The 17,026-nt window shown below is 36.7% G+C and overlaps 2 protein-coding genes across 9 annotated transcripts in view; one reads left to right on the top strand and one right to left on the bottom strand.

Annotated features, from left to right (window-relative positions):
• Positions 1-17,026, top strand: part of SUSD1 (sushi domain containing 1) — a 286,887-nt gene that overhangs the window by 252,754 nt on the left and 17,107 nt on the right. The window contains exon 17 of one of the 8 annotated variants that reach the window (XM_053204789.1): positions 883-912. The exons of the other annotated variants lie outside the window; for them this stretch is intronic. Coding sequence (XP_053060764.1) covers positions 883-897 — 15 coding nt within the window. The 3' untranslated portion in view covers positions 898-912. Of the gene's footprint in view, positions 1-882; positions 913-17,026 lie in introns of those variants that run through there. 8 annotated transcript variants of the gene reach the window in all.
• UGCG (UDP-glucose ceramide glucosyltransferase) overlaps positions 1-17,026 on the bottom strand; it is a 37,984-nt gene that overhangs the window by 2,697 nt on the left and 18,261 nt on the right. The window contains exons 2-8 of the mRNA XM_027034831.2: positions 16,109-16,250; positions 8,334-8,436; positions 7,506-7,607; positions 5,909-6,021; positions 2,290-2,468; positions 903-989; positions 216-405 (exon numbers count right to left, since the gene is read on the bottom strand). Coding sequence (XP_026890632.1) covers positions 216-405; positions 903-989; positions 2,290-2,468; positions 5,909-6,021; positions 7,506-7,607; positions 8,334-8,436; positions 16,109-16,250 — 916 coding nt within the window. The remainder of the gene's footprint in view (positions 1-215; positions 406-902; positions 990-2,289; positions 2,469-5,908; positions 6,022-7,505; positions 7,608-8,333; positions 8,437-16,108; positions 16,251-17,026) is intronic.

Raw genomic sequence — 17,026 nt, forward strand, 5'->3', positions numbered from 1 at the left:
GGCTTAATAAAAGTGATAGTATAACTATCACCTGAAAGTTGAAAATCAAGTTAAGTTTTGTGTCCACATTCCACTAAAGAAGGTAATGTTTAAACCCGATGTTAACCTTCAATGGGAAGCTGAAGAATGGGTTGGATAAATTTCAAGCTTTTCTAAATTAAACCAGTTTTAGTTCCACCAAATGACTGCCAACCTTTTCATGCCTATCCACATACCTGGACACCCCTGAGTTGAATGTAGTCAAATATAAACCATGCCAGGCAATGACACATGAAAAATACCATAATATCCCATCTGAATACATGGTGGGCTGCCCATCCAATAATTAAACTGGCAACAAAGCACTCTGAAATTGGCTCACAAATTATTGTAGCGGGAAGCATGTTAATTCGCAATTTGGTCCACCTAAAAAAAAAAAAAAAAAAAAAACCTTTTCTTTAAAACAGCCTGGTTATAAGACTAATCAATTCCCTGCCCCCCAAATGATCAGCTCTTTAGCCTGTTACATAAAAGCCCTTGTCTCTTTAAAGAGTATTTAAGAATCACTTTTCTATTTTTATTTAGTACATTAAAGAAAAAAAATCTATAAATTCATTTGTATGGCCTACACTCTAATGAGTAAAGATTTTAAAATTCAAAGTGTAGAAAGAAAATAGAGAACAGCACATTAAAGATAGCAAAGTCTCAACATCTCTTTACTGAATGCATTCAGGATTACACAGCAAGAAAATATATTTAGACATTAAATTTATTTTAACAAAGATGCTAACCTCTCTTTTCTGGAACTAAACAAAAATTTGGCTTTTAGATATTTTAAATATCAAGTTAGACCATGTAAAAATTACTCTCTCCCCCCTTTTTCTTTTAACCATGTATAAAAAGAAGAAAGCCAACTGATTTACCTGATCATTCTGGATTGAAATTGGGAAATTGAATAAGAGCCAGAGTTTTGCATTGCAACCTGAGTGGACATCGCAAACCTCCAACCTCTGAAAATTAAGACAATTATAAAGTGAACTGTGATGATGAACACCTGCAGGCATGACTGGTTATGCATTTACTTACTCATCACTGTAAGGAGTTAAGAACTGTTGGTGTTCAGGGTGAGCCTAGTTCTCAGGATCAGCACCCTACTTAGGGTGTATCGTACTCCTGGATGTTTTAGCAAATACACAGGACTATGACAGTACCATCTAGAACTGGAAGGAGCTACAACCTCTCAGTTTACAGTTTAAAAAACTTATAATACAGATGTTCTCAAAGTACCAAGTGGAGTGGGTTCGTATTTAATAGTTTAGTCTCGTGTCACCTAGGTGGGTCAGTCGGTTAAGCGTCTGACTTCGGCTCAGGTCATGATCCCGCGGTCCGTGAGTCAGAGCCCCGCGTCGGGCTCTGTGCTGACAGCTCAGAGCCTGGAGCCTGTTTCAGATTGTGTCTCCCTCTCTCTCTGACCCTCCCCTGTTCATGCTCTGTCTCTCTCTGTCTCAAAAATAAATAAACGTTAAAAAAAATTAATAGTTTAGTCTCTGATCACTACTAACCAAAACCAAAACCAAAAAAACCCACCAAATCAAATGGCGGGCAGTGGGGGGGTGGAGTGGGGTGGGGTGGGATGGGGAATATGTGTGATGTGTGTGTGGATATTCAACATGAAATGCAAACAAAAGTGGTATTATATATACATCTCATTGGAAACACTATGAAACTATGAGCCACATGAATAGCATCATGAATTTTTAAAACATACCAATTTTTAAACTCCTATCTTTAGTAAATTATCACATGAGGCAATGGACCCCTTTAAAAGCAAACAATTTTGTGACAGAGAAAATGTTAAGCCATTCATATGAATCGTTAAGTGGCTTTTTAGCAGAGCATCAAATAATCTGAGAAATTCCAAAATGTGGAATCATATTCTTTAAATTTTGTAAATCTTTAAATTTAAATCACCTGCTAGCTTATGACTGCACTAACATTTTTAATTCTTCTAAAACACATAGAAATTTACATCCATAATAATGAAAATTTATAATCACAGAGAAGCTTCCTTTTCATTATGTCAAATCACATTAATTTAAAGAATGTAGAACAATCATTTATTCACATATTTCTTTCATAACAATATCTATGAACAGGAATTACTTTCTTAAAAAATATTGACCTATTCTGTACTCACTAGCAAAAACTAAAATAAAATAGCCCCTTAATCCAAGACTTTAACAAATACAATAAACCAACAGAAGTCAGGTACTAAAAATACTACAGCCTAATGTGATTTAGTTTGCTTACCGGTCAGCTATGGCTTTGGCCATAAAGTAATCCTCAGCAATGTATTGAGCAAAAGCTATAAGCCCTCCTGCTTGATCTAACACATCCTTTCTCATTAAACAAGACATTCCTGTCACACATTTGAAGCCAGTTACGTTGGCAGAGATATAGGACCTTGGATGAGAAGTTCCAAAATATACCTGCCGAAACAAAAGCAAAAACATATGTGTGTAATTAGGATGTTATGTTAAAAGTATGGTATGTATAAACTTTTTTTTTTCCGAAAGAATATCCTTTAGGTATGACTGAGTATCTTATTATTCTTATATAAACTACCTGAATAAAAATTTTTATAAAACAGTGTTTACATGTAGCAGGCAATCAGTAATTTCTTGTTTGGTTGCCTATTCTTGTTATTACCATTACGAAGAAAAATATACTTCTAGGAGGGAAAAGTATATATTGTATTCCCAAATAAATACTGTCTTCCCTAAAGATTCATCCAAATAAAACCTAATTTGGATATAAGTCAGGTAAAAATAGGACTCAAACACATATAAAATATTCATTAATATTTTATATTATATTTTATAATATATAATATATATTGTACTTTAAATATGTGTAACTGCACACACATACCCCTACACATAAAGGTGTATGTATATGCATATATGTGTATGCGTATGCACGTGTGTTTATGTGTGTACTCACACATGCATACATAACACACAAATACTCAAATACTCACCTGTAGGTATATCAACCTACAGGACAATCCTGTTTCTAAATTCCTTTTTTGCACCCTTTTTTTGCATAGCTGGCTGCTTCCTGCCCCTGAGTCACTGAGCTTCTTCCTGATTTGCCCAATGTTATCTTTCAATGTATCTTTCACAAACAGGGAAGATACTGAAATTCTGTCTTCCATTTTACTCCCCCTTTCCCTAGATATGCTTTGAAGTCATGAGCTATGCAAGTTGCTAAATTAGTGGTAGAATAAAATGGTCATCATCCTAATTATTAGACATAAAACCCTTTTGTTTACATCTTAGATATGCTGCCTTTCCTAACTAGCTTGAAATAGAGAACGGTGATTTTTCCCAATGGCAGCAGTTACATACACACAGCATGGAACAAGAGAACTGGCAGGGGTGGTGACAAATAATAGGATTCTTGCTGCCTGCTCAACATCCAGACTGTAGTGAAGTTGTGGTTTATGGGGCTGAACTGAACCAAACGCTGAAGACCAGAAGCGCACATCTTAATTTGTTAAGCAGTTATTAAGTGAGGCTTTAGGAATGAGGTGGAAATAGGGACTCCATCAAAGGCTCCCAGGATTTCTTTACAGACTGGAACAATCCCTCTATTTCCATTCACTCTAAGTATGGCAAAGGGGCCTTTAAGGATTACATTTAACCTAAGTCACTGATTTGTGTGATCTGAGAGATGCTTACCACTGCCATTATAAATCAACTTGGATATTTGTAAAACAAAAGTATGATGTGGCATATAAGAATAAAAAGTATTTTATTTTTGGGGTGCTTGGGTGGCTTAGTCGGTTAAGTGTCCAACTTCCGATCAGGTCACGGTCTCACGGTTCCTGAGTTCAGGCCCTGGCATCGGGCTCTCTGCTGTCAGTACAGAGCCTACTTTGGATCCTCTGTCCCTCTCTCTCTGCCCCTCCCCCACTCGCACGCTCTCTCACACTCTCTCTCAAAAATAAATACTAAAAAAAAATTTTTAAGTATTTTATTTTAAAGTAACTACTCAGAGTTTCTCTTACTAAACAAAAACTCTGATATTTAAAGACTTGCAATAGGACAAATCTATTCATGGGCAGTATTAAGAGGTCATGGCTCAAAGTGCCAAAGGTTAAATTCCACACACAATGTACCTTTACCCCTAAGATCTGTAGTAATCACAAGACTGCAATTCAAAATCATACAAGTGCAGATACACTTAAAAGCAAGTTGACGTGTTTAAAAGACTGCAACCATATGTCCTTCCCTTATGACGTGAAAACATTCTTCCTAAATGTTTAGCAGCACAGGAATGGTTAAGTCAGGTCTAGGATAGGATGATAGACTATGATACAGTCAACAAAAATCACTTTTATAAAAAAATTACTCATGAGGCGCCTAGATGGCTCAGTCAGTTAAGTGTCTGACTCTTGGTTTCACCAGGTCATGATCTCATGGTTTGTAGGTTCAAGCCCTGCGTTGGGCCCTGCACTGACAGCATGGAGCCTGCTTGGGATGAGCTCTCTCTCTCTCTCCCTGACTCTTCCCTGCTCATGTGCTGTCTCTGTCTCTCTCAAAATAAATAAACTTAAAAAAATTAAATGTTGCGGCACCTGGGTGGCTCCGTCGGTTAAGCGGCCGACTTCGGCTCAGGTCATGATCTCGCAGTTTGTGAGTTCGAGCCCCACGTCGGGCTCTGTGCTGACGGCTCAGAGCCTGGAGCCTGTTTCCGATTCTGTGTCTCCCTCTCTCTCTGCCCCTCCCCCGTTCATGCTCTGTCTCTCTCTGTCTCAAAAATAAATAAATGTTAAAAAAAATTTTTTTTAATTAAATGTTAAAAATTATTAAGGATAGGGAGAAAAGCTGATGAAGTGACAAAAATCATATATGAATTGTTTTTAGAGTACCACCTCAATATAGGAAAAAAAATAGAAACTTCCTCTAGTTGGTAGGATTATGGCTTGTTTTTTTGCTTCTTACATTTTCCCACAATTTATAGTTTATATAATTATAGGGTGAAGAGAAAAAAATGGAAACCACAAAATAAGTTTGTCCAGTAATTAAAAAATTTTTTTTCAATGTTTATTTATTTTTCAGACAGAGAGAGAGTGTGAGTAGGGAAGGGACAGAGAGAGGGAGACACAGAATCCAAAGCAGGCTCCAGGCTATGAGCTGTCAGCCCAGAGCCTGACGCAGGGCTCGAACCCACAAACTGCAAGATCATGACCTGAGCCGAAGTCGGACGCTTAACCAACTGAACCACCCAGGCACCCCTCTCCAGTAATTTTTAGAAATCCATTTTAAAAGGAAATCAAATGGATTTTATAATAACTTATAATTGTAATAACTTATAATTTTATAACAACAATTTTCCTTTGTTGTGTGTATTTCAAATACTCTGATATTTAAAAAAGATTCTTGGGGTGCCCAGCTGGCTCAGTTGGAAAAGCATGTGACTCTTGATCTCAGGGTTGTGAGTTTGAGCCCCACTTTGGGTGTAGAGATTAATACTTAAAATCTTAAAAAAAAAATTATTTTCAGATTAGATTTCTGAAAGAACTATATGTCATGTGCTTTTATGTAAGCCTAGAACCAAACTCTAGAACTGAAAGCAAGGACCAGAAGGAAACAATATATTGTGTTCAGCTGGTAATGAGACCACAAGATATTTCCTGTGCACATCCATTCACTGCCAGAGTGCGGCTGTGAGTGATTCCAGGGGCCCAAGAATTTCTTCACTACTAAAACAGCTACTCTCATCTTGAGGATGCCAGTACTTAGCAGGTTAAAACAGACTTAATTACAGTTAACTTCACGTAGTCCATCCCAACTCTCAGAATAATCTCAAGTTTCTGGAAGATCAGGGATGCGACAATATTATCTATGACAACCATACTTACCTGTTCTAATGTAGCAGCAAAGCCCTGTCTGTCTGCTACATAGGGCAGCCCATGAACCAGGCCCACTTTCTCTGTCATTTGGTTAACCATGTCAGTAAGTGTGTCTGGAATTACTACAATAAAAAAAGACAAACAGGTGGTGAGGGAAAGAGAAAAAAAACAATCCTTTTTAGTAAAATGCCCACCAATGTGAAATGTATTTTGTGAGCTGTTACAAAGTTCTTTTTTACATCTGGATCTAATAAAATCATTCTCAATCACTTTTCTAGGTAGAATACAAAATTTCAAAAAGGCATACTTTATGATAAGCTAATTTACTCTACACACTTTCAGGCTAATATGTACCAGAGCCAGGATATACCTTGAAAATGGTACTCCCCCTATTTCAGAACCTCCCAAATAGAATGTGGACAATGTGTTCCTAATGGAAAAGTTACAGGAGCAGAGCTGAAAGGACCTCAGTTCTTACGCTGGTTTCCTGCACTCTCTAACTACAGGAGATGAGCCTCCACTTTCTTGGAGGATACGAGATATCCTATGTCATAAAACTGCTAATGGGAATTGAATGAGATTATACTTGACCGAGAGATGAACATATATTATGAAAACAAAACAAATGTACGATAGAAAATAATTTAAGGTAGCAAACACGAAGAATGAACGTAGTCTCTCTGTCCATGAATTGACAAGACTCACAATGAGCCTGATTTATTAGGCATGTCACACTTCTATTAATTTTCACATCTGTGTTTCAAGCTAATAAAAAAAATTTAAATCACTGTCCCCTCTTCAAATAGCAAACACCTCCTACCTTTTTCCATGACTTTGTATTTTTATTTCCTTCAAAAATACAAAAGCTATGAACAAACCTATTGTATAAAAGTGTATTTGGGCCTTAAATACACATATTCTACAACAGTGGTTCCCAACTGCTGCCCTGCAGGGGACACTTAGCAACATCTAGGGACATTTTTGGTTGTCACCACTGAGAAAGAGGTGCTACTGGCATCTAGTGTGGAGAGGCCAGGGATGCTTGCTAACCATCCCATAGGGCAGCCTCAACAACAATCACCCAACCCCAAATACTGAGCTTGAGAAACTTACGGTAATTAGAATATAAATGTTTAAAAATGCAAACACGCAAATTATGATTTCAGTATATTTTCCTCCTAAAACCAATTAAAAGCCATGTTTGCATTTCGGTAAAATACTCACTTATTAATTTCTGTCCCTTTGTGTGAGACAGTATTGGTGCCACAAACAGATTAAAGTAAAAGACAAGTTATTACATGAACTCGGGAAAACGTACAACTATGAAAAATCTTGTGTAAAGGATTGTATGGTAGACCGTGACTATTCTTTTTTTAATAGTTGGAATTTTCTCTTCAAAACAAAAACAATTCTACAGATGTAACATTCTAGAGTAGCATTAAAAAAAATTCCAAATAAGTATAACTTGACATTTTACCATGAAATAATGATGAAATGAATTACTTTATTAGGCAAACAAAAAGGATTGACGCATGTATTTTTAGAATGCTTTTGGCATTTTATCATCAAATGAATAGTTCTGTAAAACAAATAAAAAGCAGCTCACCTCTTATTCCACTATCACAGATCCATATCAGATCATACTTTGCAACTTCATATCCTGGCATTAAATTATTAATTTTAGGGTTAATGCCAACCTTTTTGCCACCTAAAAATTTAAAGATACAACTATGAAACATTCATCCAACGTTGAAAATATATTCTATTATACAGATACATGGTAGGGAGAAGTGAAAAGTACCTTCATACGTAATAACAGAAACAAACATACTTTAATGTGTTTTGCATTCCTTATTATTCATATTTAGAAAAAATTGTTCGTTCTCAAAAAGAGAATTAATTTGTCTTTGAAAATATATTAAGTTTCAGTTTGATTCTTAAATTATTGCATCAATAGTTAAGTATGAATCAATGTTTAATGGCGAATATCTCTCTACAAGTCTTTAGAATAAGCCTGCAGGCTTTTGAAAAATATTCTTTTTGCAATATAATAAAAGTAAATTCTATTGCTCACTCCCAACTACAGTGAATGAGATATAAGAAGGCCCACAGGTTGAAAATAGTAAAGAAAAAAAATAACAGATTCTCGTGTCTGAGAAAAACATAACTTGGGGTGGTTTTTTTTTTGGTTATTTTGTTAATCCCAGATATGGAAAAACAACGACGACCACCACCACCACCCTGTGTTTTTATAACTTAAGTTCTGTCGAAAGGCTAGAAACACCTTTCCCTACTCTAACAAACACGCAGAAAGCAAACATCCCAATAACATCAGTGGGTGGCCAACAGCTTAATCTATAGTTCAATGCAAGGATTACTGATACTTAATACTATTAAAGCAAAAGGGTTATGGTAGAATTTATTTGTTACCTACCAATAAACAATCTAGCATCAACATTTGGGTATTTTCCAAGAAGCTTCTTACATACATCAATGGCTGGATCATCGTGATCTTGTACACAAAGGAGTACTTCATACTAGTCAAAGAACACATTTTACGGAGATTAAACCTCTTTTACAAAAATAAGCACATTATTGGTATTTACTGATTGATAAAAAGCATTAGGAAAAAGAAGCCGTTGTACACACAGCATTTAAAAGTTAAGAGAGTACTCATAACGATGCAAATACTTATGACATCAAGTGTTGCTTTAATTGAGAGCAGCTTCTCCAGAACAGGGGCTGATTTGCAAGCAGCAGAGATAATGAAGAGACTGGCAACCCCCACAGTTGGAAGTCTTGCCATTCCCAGACAGGCATGGCCTGAATTAAACTGGATCTCAAGCTTCTCTGTGGCCTTCATCATGAAACATCTCCCTGTTCTCTAGAAGCTCTGTCTCTGAAGTTACTATTTCATGAAGGTGCCATAAAGTATGTATCAAATCCCAGAATGATCAACGTAAAGAGTTTTTCCAAACTCTTCCCATGAAAAGGACAAAGTGCTATTAGATTTTTGCTGTATAATAATTTTTTGAAATAAAATAGAATTTGGTTGAAAGTCTATCATCCTGAGAAGCATGATTAGCCTTCTAACAATGAAAATATCCAGGGTTTTATTTTGCTCAGTGCTACGTTTACTCTTTGATAGGATGTTTACTCTTTGATAGGACATTAGGGAAGTCATTTCTTCACATTTGACTGGCTGTGTCGGTTACCCTGGGACATTTATTTAAAGAGAATACTGGGCCCCACTCTTACTTTTGAATTAGAATCTCTGGGGGCAGTTCGGACATGTAACTAGCTTTAAAAAATCTGGAGCTAAACCTTTAAATTACCATTTAATAAACTACTACATTTTTTTTTAAAGTGTTTGCTTTTACATACAAAGATGCTACTTTATTATTTTGTGGGATAAGTATTCTTAGTAGTAACTTTTTTTTTTAAGTGCTGCTAAATTCATGCTGACTCAGTGACAAATATCCTACCAATTCTCTTTCTAAAATGGGATGGACATTTTTAAGCAAAGGAGGGAGGTTAGTTGTGTCCCCGAAAAAACAAAGCTATGTGTTTAAAAAAAAAAAATACAAAGAGCTAAGGACATAGCTTTTTAAGTATCTAACATACAGGAACCAGCTCAGGTAAAGGGAAACTCAGCAAAAACTGGCAATATGGAAATTAGGGGCTGAGTATGAGAAGGGCCAGGACTAACTAAGGTCAATGAAGAAGGTAATAAGATTTTTTTTTCCAAGTGGAAAAAAAAAGTTTTCTCAATAGTTAAGTAGACTCTGGGAAAACAATGTATACTTTTCTCATACTTTGTACCTATTATTATTATACATTCTATCAACTAGCTACCTTTAATGATGACTGACCAAAATTGCCACTCAGGAAGTATTGAAACCAACTTTATAGCTACCTAGTCTTCAGGGACCAGATAAAAATCTGAGAATGGGAAGGACACCACTCCTGCCCACGCCCTTGAATTTTCCAAAGGGTTGACTCCTAAATCCTGTAAAGCATCAGTCCTCTTCCCAACCTGACTCTCAAAACAATGTTCAACTGAACTAGCCAAAAGGCATCGACCTTAACAATGAAGATCAGAAAGATTAAGTGACTTTCCAAAGGGTAAAAGTTACAATTAGCTTCCCTCCTAGAGTGAGCTGCTCAGCCACCCTTGCTGTAAGAATGCCTAGTTTTTCCCAACACCTCAGTTTCTTTAATGCTTTTATAATTTATGCTGTTTTGCAGGTATGAGCAAATACAAGTGAAAGGAAATGTTCGTAAATGATACAATTCCATAAAATATAATAAAAAACGTTAGTCTTTGCTTTCTTCCCTAGCAAGAGAAAACTTTGCAAAGTACAGTTCTAGAAAAGTATTCAAAGGAGACAGAGTTTACCTTTATTCAAATGTAAGATTTAAAGTTTCCATTTTTATTGATTATGCCTTTTAATTTCAAATGAAAACCAAACACCTCCTGATTAGCCAGAGTGCAAATAAAACTCAATTCATATTATCTAAAAAATGTTCAGACTTTTATTTAAACACATGACTTATGCTTTCGCTTGTTTCTGATATTGAAAATTATACCAAATAGGAGGTAGCATTCCAAGTATGTTCTAAGGTATTAAATGTTAACCAGGAATCTTGATTTTTCAGCTCTGATAACCACCTCTGTGTCTTCAGTTTAATCAAACATTTTATTTGCTAGGAATCTCTGTATTGGAATAATTAAATCACTCCAACTACACTGTAATCGGCAAAACACAGCATATTAAGTTGGTTGAAAGCTTTCTTAGCTAATACAAAAAAAATTTTTTTAGGGGTGCCTGGATGGCTCGGCAGGTTAAGCGTCTGACTTTGGCTCAGGTCATGATCTCACGGTTTGGGGGATTTGAATCCCATGTTGGGCACTATGCTGACAGCTCGGAGCCTGGAGCCTGCTTCCGATCCTGTGTCTCCCTCTCTCTCTCTGCCCCTCCCCCGTTCATGCTCTCTTTCTCTCTCTCAAAAATAAACAAAAAAATTTTTTTGTATATTTTTACACTATCTAAAGGATCAAATGTAAGTATATATGTTCAAAAATATAGCATTTATTAAAAATATTACACTTTAAAAATATTTCAAGAAAACGCTTACTTTATAAATCTGAAACAGCTATACAATACAGTGAATTCCAGTATAAATGGGCAGTATGAATCTAGAAATAAACACCAGAGCAATTTATATATTTATTTTTAATAAAGTTTTCATATCTCTTTATTTTATCTTATTTTATTTTATTGAGAGTGCGAACGGGGGAGAGGGGCAGAGAGAGAAAGACAGAAATAGAGAATCCTAAGCACGTTCCACACTCAGTGCAAAGCCCAACACAGGGCTCGATCCCACAACCCTAGGATCATGACCTGAGACGGACACTCAGTTGAAACAACCAGGCACGCCTAAAACCCAGAGTAATTTAGATGAGAAGATTAGTCTCCAACAACTCCTTAGTAATTTCCTTTCAAACAGTACAATGACTAAAAGGCTGAGAACAAGAGAGGTGTAGGAAATCCACAACCTGGGATCCAGCCCTTTGATATTCAAGAAGTGAATGTCTGAAATGGCAATAATCACGTATGCTACGTTCAGATGCATATATAGCATTAAATTTAGGTATATAAATGACATAAGAAAAAAGCGCTCACTGATTCAGCCCTGTAGACATTAGGAATATAAATTTTGAACTATAGCAAACAAGACAAAACATCTTCTTAAAATAGAAAACTTTTTTTTTTTTTTAATTTTTTTTAACGTTTATTTTTGAGACAGAGAGAGACCAGAGCATGACCCTCCAGAATCCGAAACAGGCTCCAGGCTCTGAGCTGTCAGCCCAGAGCCCGACGCAGGGCTCGAACTCACGGACCGCGAGATCGTGACCTGAGCCGAAGTCGGCCGCCTAACCGACTGAGCCACCCAGGCACCCCAAAATAGAAAACTTTTTAATGATATTAATCAATTACATTGCATATCAAGTAGGAATATCTTGAATTGTCTATAAATAACTACATATCATTTTTAAAGAAAAATTTTATGAGGGTATTTGGATTACAGAATATAAATTTTCTATGACAAGAAGAGATTTAGACCCCAAATGCCTAGAACAGTCTCTGGCATGGAACGATTAATAATACACTTATAAGTTAATGCATTTGTCTTTAGGGTAACTTCTGAGTAAAAGATAGATGCCAGGAAGGAAATGTTTCGTAAGAACACAGCTCTGAATTCAAAGACTGGACAAGTTGAGTTATATGCATCTCTATTTTCAAGAAATAGTTTGTTTATACTGTTTTCCAAATTTACTTGGTAAATTCCTAATCTTGCAGATTTGGAAGTTTCACTAACATATGTTGTGCTTGGTCTTTTGATAACGGATTCGATTTTCTGTCTTCTAATTCTTTGTTTAGAAGACTATCCAGTTAGAAAACAATTCTTCTTAAGGAGAGCTACACCACTGGTAAGAAAGAGTCTAAACACAGCACTGGACTTGTAACATTTTAAACCAATTGTGTATTTGCAAAAGAAGCAAAAAACCCACCACAATGACCACAGCCTCACTCTGGTCAGAATTCTGATCATTTAACTAAAAAACTCTTCATATGGCAAGGATTTACTAAAGTAAAGCTATTTTGCTGAATCTTCCTGCTACAGCTAAATCTCTCCCTAAATGCCTTCTTTGCTGCCACCGAGTGCTCAATTTGCGGAAAATGAATTACATGGCTTTTCCATTCCCCGCCCCCCCCGCCAAGAATAAATATCAAAATAAGTGAATTGATAAGACACGTAAAGCACAAAAATCTTTCAGGACAATTAACATAGTAACAGTCTCACCAAAATTTAAACCTAGAAATTTAGAACAAGTACCAGAACAAGAAATTTTCTTGCACGTGTCCAAAATTAAATTTCTGACCATGTTCTTTTTTTTTTCTAGAATCACCTATAATGTTCCAAATCAAATCAGGAGGAAAAATTTAGGTCCAGGATGAAACCAGACATACTTCTCTAAAACAGTGTTCACACTCGACAAAAAGCAAATAGTAAAGTTTGCTGGGCCTGGCAGTCACACAAATGTTCGTTTCAGGATTACAGGCCTCCTTGGGCACACAAGCGACTTGTCTGTTCACACTCAGATTGGTGGGAGATCAGTGGTTTCACTTCAGTTTCTTGTGGAACATGGGCCATTGCTCTTGGTCTTTTAAAAATCAAACGAAATTGGGGCGCCTGGTGGCTCAGTCAGTTAAGCATCCGACTTCAGCTTAGGTCATGATCTCATGGTCCGTGGGTTTGAGCCCCGCATTGGGCTCTGTACTGACAACTTGGAGCCTGGAATCTGCTCGGAGTTCTGGGTCTCCCTCGTTCTCTGCCCCTCCCCCACTCACACTCTGTCTCTCAAAAATAAATAAATATTTAAAACTTTAAAAAATAAAAAGCAAATGAAATGCCGTGAGATCCAAATTTTCCTTTAGACTGCAGGTGCTTAACACTTTTCCTCCACTTTACAAATTTTCGATTTACACAGCTAACAGTACTTTTATAATTAGTAAATAAAATTTTGAAAAAGTAATAAAAAACAATCTCTTACATTTGGAGTTCCTCATTTTATAGTAAGAATCAAAATAGTTTTCTCCTTGACGAATTTAAATACCTCAAAGGCATAATTTGTGAAAAAAGCAAAAACAAGAGCTCTTGAGATAATCCCACATTGTAATAAAAGAAAAATCATTCAGAAGAAGAAATCAGTTATCGACTTACCCCAAATGTTCAGAATTAATGGATACATATGTTCCTGGATTATTTTTAGAAACTCTTTCTACAACTAAAGCCCACACTAACTTCCTCAACCAATTAAATTCTGTGACTATCATCTCACAAGGGCTGCCACACAGAAGTTCCATAACTTAGTTGAGAGTGGTTGAATGGGGAAAGGGTAGGATGAGGATTAAAAAATTGAAATGTGACATTAAGTTTCACAAGGATAAATGTATGATTCTAAGCTGTTCTGAGATTTAGTAATAATCAATGAAGATATTCTTTCATTTATTAAAAAAATCTCTTGCACCTGGGTGGCTCAGTTGGTTAGGTGACAGACTCTGGGTCTCAGCTTGGGTCATAATCTCACAGTTCGTGGGTTCAAGCCCCACGTCAGGCTCTGCACTGCCGGTGCGGAGCCTGCCTGGGATTCTCTCTCTCTCTCTCTCTCTCTCTCTCTGTTCCTACCTTGCTTGTACTCTCTCTCTCTAAATAAACAAACTTAAAAAACATTAAAAAAAAATCTCTCTGCATGTATTTATACAATGTGAGGCTTGAAAACCTTCCATTTTTATTTTATTTTTACGTTTATTTTTGAGAGAGCGCAAAAGGGGGAGGGACAGAGAAAGGGGGACACAGAATTAGAAGCGGGCTCTGCGCTGACATCAGCAAGCCAGATGTGGGGCTCAAACTCACAAGATGTGAGATCATGACCTGAGCCGAAGTCAGATGCTCAACTGACTGAACCACCTAGGCATTCCTGAAAAAACCTTCCATATTCCTTATTGCAAAGCTTAGTTTACAATTAATTTTATTAAAGGCCACTTTTTGCACTTCTAGTTGGGAAAAAAATCAAGTACAGATCTTATTTTTTTTTAATTACATATTCAATTTATGGGATAGATAATATATGCGTGATTCAGATCTCTAAAATTATTAAATACATATATAATACACAACACACACAAATTGTAAGAAAAACACATAATGGTTTTGCTTAAAATTAGCTTCAAATACCTCAACTTCCAAACTTTAAAAGCAGTAATATAAAAACACTACAAAATAACTGAATTATACTCGTGTCTACATACTTAATAAGAGCTGCATTAAGGCTATCACGTCTGTGTCTTCTCTATTCTTTTCATTGATGCTACTGAGAAAAATAAGAGCAAAAAGAAAGAAAATAAGAGCATGAAAACCAGTTACTACGAGAAGTGTGGTGTGTATTTTATCTTCCTTCTCATTACTTGGGTTACACTGTCCTAAAGAAATAGGAAGGAGTCTCCAAGTGGCAAAAACTATAGAAAAGCTGAGACAGTGAGGGTAAAAACTGAGGCAAGTGAATAGAGACCATGGAGGGAAAATTCAAATGGACTTAAAATCAAGCATGTAGACATGTAAAGAGACATCCAAAAGCAGTGTTTCAAACAGGCAATTTAAAAAGCTGAGATGAAGCTAAATACATAAATCAAGGAATAGTTAAGTTCTCGTAAGAAACTATAGGCAGAGGGGCACCTGGGCGGCTCAGTCGGTTAAGCATCTGACTCTTGATTTGGGCTTAGGCCTTAACCTCATGGTTTGTGGGATCGAGACCCGCACAGAGCTCCTCAAGGTCCACACTGACAGTGTGGAGCCTGCTTGGGATTCTCTCTCTCCCTCTCTCTTTGCCCTTCTCCCGCTCATACGCTCTCTCACTCTCAAAATAAATAAATGAACTTAAAAAAAAAAAGAAACTACAGGTGGAATATTAAAAGGAAGAGATAAAAAGAATACTCTCATCTCAACAAAACTGGGAGTTCTCCAATGAAGGATTAGGCTGAGTTCATAGATCTACAACTTGTATAGATAAATGACAGGAACAAAACAATTGGGCATTAAAACTCAGAAAGATACAGAAATTAGAAATTAGGTATGAGGAAGACCCATGTTATCACTAACTGCAACCTATTCTTGGCTCAAAAGCCACATTTTACAGGGGGGTTATGTTTACTTCTAGCTATCCTGAATCCCATTTCAGACCATTAAACGCCGCTTTTTCTTTCTCACTGCCTCTTCTTCCTGTCATTCACGTACAACTCTCATGGAACAAGATTTTTATATTCAAATTGCCAGGCACTTAACCATGTCCGAGTTCCAGGAGGTTTACTCACAGATTTCAAATTCAGATGGACAAGCGGTTACAAAAAGGAATCTGCACCCCTCCCTTCCTCAACCCCATTTCTGTCCTGTGACTGCTGCTACTAGAGCATAAGTTGTATGAGGCCGAGATGACCATGAATGTTTAATACCTTCACCTTTTACAGTATCAGAATGCCTCTTTAAGTGTTTACCATGAGGGAGAAGCGTGTGCACGCACACACACACCAAAAACCAAACAAACATGATCCCACCCATTTCTAATGAGTACATGACTGTACTTACTTTGGGATAATCCAATTCGAAGAATGTCTCCAAGTTGTTGATTAGGTTAGGATCTACTCCTTTCAAAGGTTTCAGAAGAGACACACCTGGGAGCTTGCTATATGGCTGTTTGTCCGTTGCCTTCTTGTTGAGGTGTAATCGGCTGAAAAGCAAATAATATATATGTTATTTCTGGAGAACATAATAGTGCTATATAAAGTATGCGTCAAGCTATCAAGAAACTACCAAGTTCTAAGTTAAATTTTTTTTTAATTGACATCTTTTTAAAGGGTTATCTGAAAATGAAGGAAAGTAATCAGGTAAGCATCCAGTTTAGGAAAACCAGATCTAAGCAGAATGAATGTTCCAATGGAGGCTGGAGCTTAAGAGTGTTGTTTATTGCTGTACTCACAGTGCTTAGAGAACTATGCTTGGCAAAGAGTAGCCATTCAATAAATACATGGTGAAGAAATGAATTATAGTGTTAGCCTACACATTAACTGCCCTTCCTCCCAAAGAGCCATCAAAAGAGACCAAAAACTATAAAAACTGTAGGGGGCGGGGGGAGGGAAATCCCTATCTTCCCCAGAAAAATAGAGAAGTGTAACCAGAAAAATCTGAGATATTTCTATAGTAAGCAGTCCACATAACACATGATTGAAAGAAGCACTAGGCTACCAGCAGGGCAAGCAAGAAAATGGGATAACTAGCAGCACTCCCAATATTCACAAGCTCAGAATGGCTGGGATGGAACAGAGGGAATTTGAAATCTCAATAATGAGAAAAATGTCTGGTAATGACACTGGAAGATACACCATTGCCACCAATTCACAGATAAGTTGGCCAAGGTTCTCAGTGCTGGCCCATCCCATGGCTCTTGAGGAGGGAAGCCATGCCAATTAAAGAGAGAATTTGCCCCAGTTAATGTTCACGGTGTCA

This window comes from Acinonyx jubatus, chromosome D4 (assembly GCF_027475565.1).
Source record: "Acinonyx jubatus isolate Ajub_Pintada_27869175 chromosome D4, VMU_Ajub_asm_v1.0, whole genome shotgun sequence".
Classification (NCBI taxonomy): domain Eukaryota; kingdom Metazoa; phylum Chordata; class Mammalia; order Carnivora; family Felidae; genus Acinonyx; species Acinonyx jubatus.